At 40.6% G+C, this 10,187-nt stretch overlaps 1 protein-coding gene across 1 annotated transcript in view; it reads right to left on the bottom strand.

Moving 5' to 3' along the window:
* Positions 1–290: 290 nt before the first annotated feature.
* GAD2 (glutamate decarboxylase 2) overlaps positions 291–10,187 on the bottom strand; it is a 32,218-nt gene continuing 22,321 nt past the window's right edge. Inside the window, exons 12-16 of the mRNA XM_015853319.3 lie at positions 8,313–8,391; positions 6,770–6,919; positions 4,906–5,013; positions 3,692–3,781; positions 291–2,981 (exon numbers count right to left, since the gene is read on the bottom strand). Of these exons, the coding sequence (XP_015708805.2) occupies positions 2,808–2,981; positions 3,692–3,781; positions 4,906–5,013; positions 6,770–6,919; positions 8,313–8,391 (601 nt within the window). The 3' untranslated portion in view covers positions 291–2,807. The remainder of the gene's footprint in view (positions 2,982–3,691; positions 3,782–4,905; positions 5,014–6,769; positions 6,920–8,312; positions 8,392–10,187) is intronic.

Genomic DNA, 10,187 nt, shown 5'->3' with positions numbered 1-10,187 from the left:
TGCTGTGCCGTAGGCTGATTATGGTCGATGGCTAATTTGGGGATAAGTGCTTGTAGAATGAAAAGACAAAACAAAGCATAAAAAATTATTGAGCTTGCCTGGGGAGAATAAAGCAACTAAATCCATCTTGTAAAGATAAGGTAAAGGAGCAGCAGATGGCAGATTTACACTTTTATGCTGATTCTGAGAATAGCCTCAAAAAGGGTCTGGTGATGAAACTGTTTTTATGTTACAGTAATTAACAGAATGCATTTGCTGTGAAAAAAAGAATCCAGAGACACAGAAAGGGGTACAATTAAACATTCTCTTTATTGGGGCCTTGCTCCGAAATGACACACGTGTTAAATCTGGTTTTTGCACAGTGCCCATCGGTGCTGCTAATGAGAAGACCCACAGCCACGTTTTACACTTTTATTTGGATTTAGATCAACAACACAGATAAGATACTTTGGTCAAACACAAGAACAGGTTGCTGTGCCGCTCTTTCCTGGCTGCAATAAACATTGTAATGTGGAAAAAAATGCTGGTTCTCCTGGAACACTGAATGTGAACTTCGGATTGGCACACACAGCTAATAAATACATTGTATGCACTTAGTACTTTAAAACAGAATTGCACATGCAAGATGTAACCAGGCTACTGACCACCTTCACCATTGTCCCCATGTTTTTATTTTTATGCTCTTTTCTTGCCTTTTTTTTCACAGCAAGAAAGAGTGTAATATTTGCTGCTTTACTCAGTATTTCAGTGGTTAGGCTGGTGGATGTGACACATTTAGAGAAGGTTACATTGAAGTCCTTCCTGCCACAACTGGCACCTCCTCTACAGAACAAATTGCCACAGTATGCACCATAGGTAGCGATGGTGACACACCCAGGTGAGGAGAGGGCTGCCTAAAAGCTGACGAGGAGAGGTTCCTACCAAGCAAAGGTACAGCAGCGGGACTGGCATAAAAGCAGTTCTCACAATATCAAGAGTCAATACTACAACCGCACAAATAATGACATACCAATAATATATTGTACAAGCTTATACAGCAACACATGTTGATTTGCAACATTGTACAGTTTAAATCTAAAGTGCACAGCCTCAATCTGAGGTGACAAAACAGTACTATCAATATAATAAAGGCAACACAATTACAGACACTATTTCCTCTTACTTCATGTCCTCATGATATTATGCTGAATTAATACTTGATTTATTTTAGATTAAATTAATATCACGTTGCACATTGCACTTTTTATTTTCTTTTCAAGTATGTTTAAAACCAGCAAAACAATATTGCTTTACAAACACAAGTTGGCCACATAGGCAAAGTTAAAACCAAAACTCTTGTAGGGTTATAAATAGACAGACCTGAGCCCCGTAATTCCTACCCACACTTCCAGCTGTAGAAGGGGAAAAAAGGATAAACTTCAGCTGCCATCTCAGAGCCACTGCTAATGGTGAGGAATGGGGCAGCAATGAGTTCTGCAGGAGTCATGCCCACGGCTTCTAAGGCTTGAGAGGCTTCGCATGGCCTGTTCTAGGCAGATGCGGCCTAGCTCACTCATTTTCTGTCATTTCAAAAGTTGTAGCAAACAAAGACGTAGTCCAGAACTGGGAGAACCTTTGACAACACAGTTTGTTACTCAACCTCAAACAACAACCTCTAGCAACCTCCAATACTGCCATCTGGATTATGGTTGTGTTTAGTTTAGGCCCTATCCTGCAGACCTGTACATTCGTAAGAAGCCTTTCCCCTCTTAATGAAGCTTTATTTGGAAAGCATTCCAGGCAATTCGTGTTTGGTGCAGTTTTGTACTGCTCAGAGCAGAAATGGTTATGATGTAAGAACTTGGACATGTGACTTTTTTGGATAGGCTTTTTTACCACAGGACAAAGAAACCATCCAAATACAACCTAATTTCAGTCTTGGTTAGCGCTGTTGATTGATTGTGCGTCTGCTTAGTTAGGCCAAGTGGGAAACATAATTAGGAATAATAACATCCTATTGTTGTACTGTAATTGATCTTACTAAGTGGTTTTAAGAGCTGCAGTACTCTTGAGGTTTTTCAATAATCAACCCTGGAGACCTACAATCCACGTAACATGGAGAAATGAGGTTCGGGTACCTCTTCAGAATGTATGTGGGCTCGTGATTTAAAATAAGCAGTAATAAATATTTGAGGCACCTCCATCAAAAGAAAACAATTCTAGTTAATTTTCAGCTTCTGTCCTTGCAGTTTTATAACCCATATAAAACAAAAATATATATTTTATAAAATAGGGTTTATATATATATATATATAGATATATATTTCCTTTTGTAAAACTATACCTATTTAAATATATTTGCAATACTGCTATAGGTAAATTAGAAATTCTGTTCTAATACTATGAAAAAGGCAAAATACTTCCACTTTTAAACATACAGCTTGTATACTGTTTCTCACTACCCTCTCCCTATTCCTTTAATTTTATTTTGTCACCATCTGGGGCAAATTTGGCACCATTCGGTCTGACTGCTTTTAATTTAAAGTAGTCCCTGTGTTAAAATTTGGGATAAAATTTTAAACATCTTCTGTTATTCCTCATTTGTTTCAATGCAGCTTTTTGTGCAGCTAATTATTAACGAGGTATTCTAAAACTCAGGAAAGGACTTTAAAGGAGCCATGGTTTTTTTGATTTTAAACTGTACTCTACTCCAACGCCACAATATAGAAATAGATTTACTTTGGAACAAACTACAAATACATTCGCACAGTTTGTGACAACTTAATTGTCTACTTAGAGGTCCAGGAACAGCCTTTCACACCCGGTTATTATAGATCTTGTCCCAGGCGCTCTATTTCATCAATCAGGAAATCAATGTCCTGATGAGTTGCTGCTGGGTTTGAGATGACCATCCGGAAGAAGTTCACTTTGTCTCCCAGAGGCTGATAGCTCACCATAGTTGTCCCATATTCCATCATCCTGGCTTTTATCACTGGTGCCACCTGCAGTGGTGTTCAACAAGAAGCAGGGGATGATGACAATGATTACTGTTACTATTATTATTACTAAAAAGCAGAGGTTTTTTTTTTGTTTGTTGTTTTCTTTTTTTTTTTCTCTTTTTTTCTTTTTTTCTTTTTTTTTTTTAAGGATGAAGAGATGTAAGAAGCTGTTATGGTGAAAATCGGTCCAATATTGATAAAGCAGTTAACCTCCATTAGGGAATAAACGGCTAAGGAATAAATGGCTCATTTCAAAGATACTGGATTTATCCAGATTCTTTGTCCTGCTCTTTAAATTGCTGGGGAATTTCCCTCTTACTGTCTCAGTTTTGCTCACAGGCAATTAGCGCATGGTAACTGGTTCTTCTAGTGCTCAAAACAAGTTGTTTTCCATCTTCTTTTTGTATGGCAGAGTGCATACAGATTACTATGCCTGTAGGGCTCACTCATTGCTGTTTATGTTAACCTCAGTAAATATACACAGGGTTCCAGTAAGAACTCTACAGAAGAGGTCAGCTCAAGAATACTGAACTTGGAAGCCAAAGTGGAGTGGTGCCGGACTAATAAGCAGCAAGATGACCATGGAAGTGTCATCTGCCAGAACACAGCCAGGTGACCAGACCCTACACCCTGAGGATCATTTCTGGGCCTGCCTGCCTGTAAGGTCTTTGCTGCTTGGTGCATGACACCGACACCCTGGGGACGCTGCTTACCTTCATGAGGCGGCTCATCCTTTCTTCATTGTCTTCCATGCCACGCAAGCTGGGAGGTATATACCAGAAGCAGACGTTTGTGTGCTGAGGCTAAGCACAGAATAACAGCAGTTTACACTGTAAGAAATGCTCGCAATATCTCAATTGCAATTAAGCTCATGCCTTCTCCCCCTCTCATGCATCATATTCTGACAGCAATGAATGGTTTTCATTACCGTGGTCCACTGAGAGTCATCATCGTTATTAATGCAGAAAGGGTAATTTTAGGCAATTTATTCCTAGGATGTCAGTTGCAGAAATATATCACCCAGCTGTGCAAATATATTTACCCCTTGCTGAGAAGCGTCTAGATTTTGTAGGTGCTGTCCCCCCAGGAGGCTGAAGGGAATGCATGGATAAGGCAAAAGACTATCAGAGATAATTTATAGGTGAGGACCGTATCATTAACTGTTATTACATGACAGTATAATGCAGAATCCAGCCCTGTAAACAGTAGTCACAGGTGGTACATGAAATAGTCTAACATTTTTGTACATATAATAAAATTTATTACTGCTCTGTTTGATTCCACTAGCTTCTGTATTAATATGCATGCATAACAGCATCTTAGCTAGTTTAACTTAACGTGGGAGCACTAAGTGGGAAGGCAGAATCAGCTGACATTTTGTGTGTTTTTGCAGCCTCCCAGCAGTTGCTTTCCTTGCTGTGTTCCTCTCAGCTGAACGTGTGAGCTACAGCAGTTCTGACTGCTGTCAGTATCTCTACCCATCATCAGACTCAATGGACCAAATTCAGGGGTGATGTGAGAGGTGTGGGAAATAAACTGCATAGTGATATGTCTGAAGGAACATGGTGTTACTGCTGCCACGTGAGCCCAAGCAGCACCAGCTTTGTGTCACGCTGCAACCTGCATTCCTAACAGACCCTGGAATTACAAAATGACAACTGCTTTATACTGTTTGAAAGCTGGTTCTGACTGTGCGTGTTCTGCTTTATCCTGAGATGTCACTGTTTAGGTTCCATGGGGTGATACTATACAAACTGGTAAGTTATGCCTTGTCCCTGGATCCCCTAAGGAAGAGCATTATCAGCACAGCAACAACACAAGGGCACTGTGTGCTACCACATGCTGTAGGTTTGACCTGTTGGTAGCGTCCTAGTATCTACTGTAGGTTCAGTTGACCAAGTGGCAAAAAAGCAGTTATAGTACGTACCTTGCCATCAAATACCATTTCATACCCTTCTCTGTTCTTTATTTTGTTGTATAGGTATTCTGCAAGTTCCAAGCACTTATCAATTTGTGCTTCAAATCCTGTGGTTCCCTTTAGAGAAAAGGGGAAAAAAAGGAGAAACTCTTCTGTTACCAGACACAGCAAAAGGCCTGTGCAGTACCCACTAAAGCCCCACCATGGGTCACCTATCTGAAGTCAGTGTGGGACAAATTTAAAGATGCAGTTCTGTCATGTGAAGGATGCTCTCCTGTGTGCAGCTCATGCAGGTCTTGCCAGTGGCTCCTCTAATGCTACCTCTGCAAATAAGGCCTCAATACTACTTCAGTTCTCAGCAAAACACTGGTAACATCAGATGGGTGCTCTCAGTGATGGATTTTGCAGAGCTGCCTGGGCTGGCACAAAACGGTGTCTCCACAGGAAGATGCAGAGTTCCACACATGGGGTGTTAAAGGCCATTTTCAGAAGAGGGGACTTAAATCTTTGAGAGGTGGTGAGATGGGGCTTTTTCCAAGAATCTTTTTTTTTTTCTTTTTTTTTTTTTAAATAAACACAAAAACATGCTTTCAGGGATGAGCCTGATGCCTGTGGAAATGCACGTTTTGTTCAAATACTGCCCTGCTTCCCTAGTGTTTTTCTTCCTTTTATTCTAATTGACACCACATCAAGTTAGAAGCCATGTCTGTAAGACCCCCACAAATCCTGCTTTTTCTTCTCTGGCAGAAGTCCTAATCCTCTGCCCGTGACATCATGATTGTTCCTGCAGTCACCAGCTGAGATGCCACAAACAAAGGATCCAGCTTGAAGAAGAAGGAAGGGGAACCATCAGCTGGAATAGATAAACCACTTAGGAAATATACATCCTACTTTGCAACATTAGTATTACAAGTGGGTTGTGAGAAGAGAAAAAGCAGTACAAGGCATATTGAAAATATGGAGTTTAAAAGAAAAAAATGTCTCTGAGTAATGGTGAAGCATCCCTGCTAAATCTATTCTGGCAGTGCAGAACCAACTTAAAAGCCCGTGTCATTATCCCTCTGTGTATCGAGATTTTGAAAACCAAGTGGAGCTAGTACAGCCCCGGGAGAAAGGCCTGCAGCTAAAGAGAGATGCAGCCTGGGGACCCCAGTTAGCACAGCACCTACTGCAGCCACAGCAGTTTGCATCTTCCTCTCCAGAACCCCACACCTCCAGCCATACTGCATGTCTGTCTCTGAATTGTTTGGAGAGTTTTAATGAAGCACATGAGGATCTTTTAAGGCTTTCTGGAAATGAAAACAGTGATGTAATCTCCTCTGAACAAACCTGGGGCAACTTGACACAAAAAGATTGAGTAAACATAGGAAGAACTTATTTAGCAACACTGTACAACTACAGATGAATTAATCGTTAAATCTGGTGTTTTCAGATTACCTAGAGAACAGATTTTGATGAGTTTTCCCCAGCTCCTTCAAAGGGTGGCAATGTATTTCATTTGTGGAATGAAACTACATATTCCAGTCTCAATTTGCCATGTTTAATTTCTGAATGTCTTTAAAATAAAACATCTTTTTACTTCCAGAAATGCACATAACAGCATCCTTAGATGTATGATTTATGCTGTTAGACTCCTACAGTTACACAAAGCAAATGCTATGCAAAGCCATGGAGTTCAAGTTTCAAAATCATGTGCTCTTCTTTGAAGCTAAATTGTTAGAAGTATAAAAAAAGGAAAACAATAATATTCTTTCTTTCATGTTATATATGGAAAATTCAGATCAGGTAGTTTCTGGCATGATGATTTCAGAAGAGAAAGTAGTATCTGGTGTGCATTATTTTAACGCAAACAAGTATATTGCAGAAGTCCTACCTTTGCCCTCCACATCAGCCAAAGCTTGAAGACATCAACATGTCGCCCACATTGCAAAGCCTTGTCTCCAGTGTCATAAGACAGGTCGTAGTGCTTGTCTTGTTGAAAGAGGTAGGATGCATGCATCTGATTGCAACTCTGCATCAGTCCCTTATAGAAAGAGAGACACATAAAAGTCATTCTGGCACTCTACTGTTTTGAGTGTTGTGTTGGGTAAGGGGCTGCACAGCAGAAACTACAAGCACCCAAATTCAGCAGAATATGTGTCCAAGGAGAAGAGGAAGATTGGAAGAAAAAAGGGATACCAAACTTGGTTGCTCAGTGGCCTAAGTCTTCCTTGTTTCATTCATTCAATGCCCGGGACACTGTTTGGTACCTGACCCAGCAATGTGTGAGCTCAGATTAGATACTTAAATGGCAGGGAAAGCCTTGAAAAGAGCATATCGCCTTTAAAGAGCTGTTTCTGGACTGGCAGACACTGTTTAGAGATGCAACTCAGTGGGAGGGCCAGCAGCCAACAAGGTGTAGAGCCTGGCCCACAAATGTATGAGGTTTCTTTTTAGCTTCTTAAGTGAAATGCATAAAGTCATGTTCTGGTTTTAGTGAAGTCCTCAACCAAGTTTAAGATATACCTTGTGGCAGTTGCTAAAAGTGCAGTTTCCAGTCCAATAAGACTCCAAACTTTGCTGTTCATCATTAAGTCAAAGCTTTACATATAACTCAAAACTGAGATAGTAAAATGTGGGGGGAAGCAGGGAGAAATTGGCTTTCTCTAATCTGAGCCATCTGTTCTCACAAGAGGTCAAGGATGATACTGACTTCAACCAGGTGGGATTTGTCTCAGAGGACTGACCCAGAGGGCAAATGAAAGCCAGCTTCTCTCTTCTTAAGCGCAACCACTTTGTGTACAATCTGTCGTACAGCTGTTAGCAAAACACCAACCAGCTTTTTGATAGCTGATCTACTAAGTAGTGGTCGTATAGCAGCTGCCCCAGTAACTGATGGTTATATGAAAATTATAGGCTTCAAGGGTAATTCAAGTTCTAGTACTACTTCTTCCAAGTGAACTTAGTCCTCCCTTTTTATTTTCCATGCACCCCAAAGTGGATATATGGATCAGAGCTGGACTGAAATTTCTATCATAAAAGTCCAGGAAAAGTAATGATGCCCTGATTATGAATGAAATGTCATACTGCATTCATACCACAGCATTCACCGTAAGAGGATGGGATTTTGCCTACCGCTATGTTTTACACCACACAGAAACCAGCAGGGTTACACAGCTATGCACCTACAACTTTACTACAGGCATTCTGAATGCAAAGCCACAACACTGTAAAGATATTGTCATTAATTAGACACATCATTTCTGGTAGATGACTGCTTTAATTCCCTTTTACTCAGCCTGTGAGTAGAGAGCTGTTTCTCAGTTTCTCGTTGCATTAGCAACTATTTGCTATGACACACGTATGAAGAAAACATCCAGGATTGTCAGAACCAAAATGTCAGTCAGGGCCAGAGCAGTGAGGATTTTGGGACATACCTCTTCCCTCACTAGCAGGGCTGAACACTGCAGTGGGACTCCCATCATCTTGTGAGGGTTCCAGGTCACCGAGTTGGCCCTGTGACAGAAAACCATGTGAAGCTCAGACACCATTCCACCGCAGTGAAACCATGGAGACATTTAGCGATGGTCAGAATAATAGTGAACAATGAACAAAGTGCACCTTCTTTTGTTTGAGGAAGTAAAGCTGAAAGTAATCTTGGCTGAGAGTAAGAAAGCAATGCCTTCCTCTGGGACCTAGCTCTGGATTGCTTTTGGATGGCCATTTTGGCAACTTATCACAGGATAACTGCCATATCCACTACACTTAATTAGTATTAATTCTGGAGAGTCGTCTATACTTTATAAACACAGGGTAAACTTTTCAAAAGCACTCACTTGACTGATGAACTTTCTAAAGGCAGCAAATACACAGGCAGGGAGCTGGCAAAGTAGCAGATTCCCTCCCACTGATTTCAGTGTCAGTAAGATTCCAGTTGAAAATTCCTTTACATATCTCTGGGTACCTCTAAGTCTCTGGCCAGCTTGGAAAACCTGTCCAGAGGTAATTTTTCTCATTGTTGTGCTGATGGTAATTTTCACAGTTCCTTCACACTGGAGAATCAGGTACAAAATTACCACAGCAATAAACACAGAAAAAATTCAGCCTTCTACAGAAGAGCCTGAGCCTGACTCTCCTTAGGACATATGCTCTGCAAAAACAGCAGTCAGTCCAGGTCCTGTGAAGAAACAGGGTGCTGTCACAGCACAGACCAGAGAAGACATCTGGGACAGTGGTGAGTGCTGAAGGGCAGACTGTCCAGTAACAATGTTTATTGTTTAAATTTTGCATTATGCTTGACTGTCTATTTGCTAATTACTGTTATTACACGTGATAACTGGCTGATAGATGTATACATTTGCATTCTATTTGGCAAGCTGACAAGGATGCACAGAGAACGTGATTTTATGTAGTGCAGCAATTTGAGTTTTGATGGTGTGAATTGCTATAAATGAGTCAGCTGGCCATGTAATCATTTAAAGGACTCAGGATGCACTTACAGGTAACATTTGTGTGAACAGAAGTAAGCATGTGAGAATGTGGCAGTATTTTCCTTCATAGGTTTGGAGACAGTGTTATAGGTTTATGCTTGTCCTTATAATTTCCTACCAAATTGTTCTCGCTCCTTCAAAGCAAGCAACTCAAAAATGCACAGGGACACTGTGCAACATTTCTGTGCCTTCTTCTCTGCTGTTTAAATGCGACTGCACAAGTGCCTGATGCAAAATCTGTAGGAGATGATAGTCTTCCAGAGGCAACATCTGGCCACTTGGCTTGGCTTCATGAATACTTGGCAGCTTTTAATCAGCTCAGAGTCAGCCATCTGATTACAACATCAGAGCTAATGATTCTGAACATGCACTCTGGTCCATGAATTTCCTTTGATATAGTACTTTTTCATTTTTATCTGTGTCTATGCTGAATCAGGCAAAAATCCTTTAAGAGACTCTAGGTAACAGTAGTGGTATAGGTTTTCTTAAACAAAAGGATTATTTACTGACAACAGCCAGATGTTAATTATCTGCCTGAAACATTCAATTTACCCTGGGGTCATTTATTCCCCCATATCTGTCCCACTCGCATCCAGAAAAATATAATAATTATCCAAAATAATTTTCATTTGTTTTTCAACAGTTTTTCTGGGCTTGAGCCATCAGTATATGCTTGAAGAAACTGCTGACTGCAAGAAACAGCAAAGGAAAGCTGCGTGGATCCACAGATGTTTTTCTAAAGCATCCCCAGAATAACTGCACCAAGCACCTTTGTGATTGTTTTACTATGGATCATCAACAGAAAAAAGAAAGATGTATTCC

The sequence above is a fragment of the Coturnix japonica genome, chromosome 2, assembly GCF_054131305.1.
Source record: "Coturnix japonica strain WE chromosome 2, WE-NBRP24, whole genome shotgun sequence".
Lineage (NCBI taxonomy): Eukaryota > Metazoa > Chordata > Aves > Galliformes > Phasianidae > Coturnix > Coturnix japonica.
Note: the sequence above shows the minus strand (reverse complement) of the source record. Positions and strands in the feature narration are given on the sequence as shown.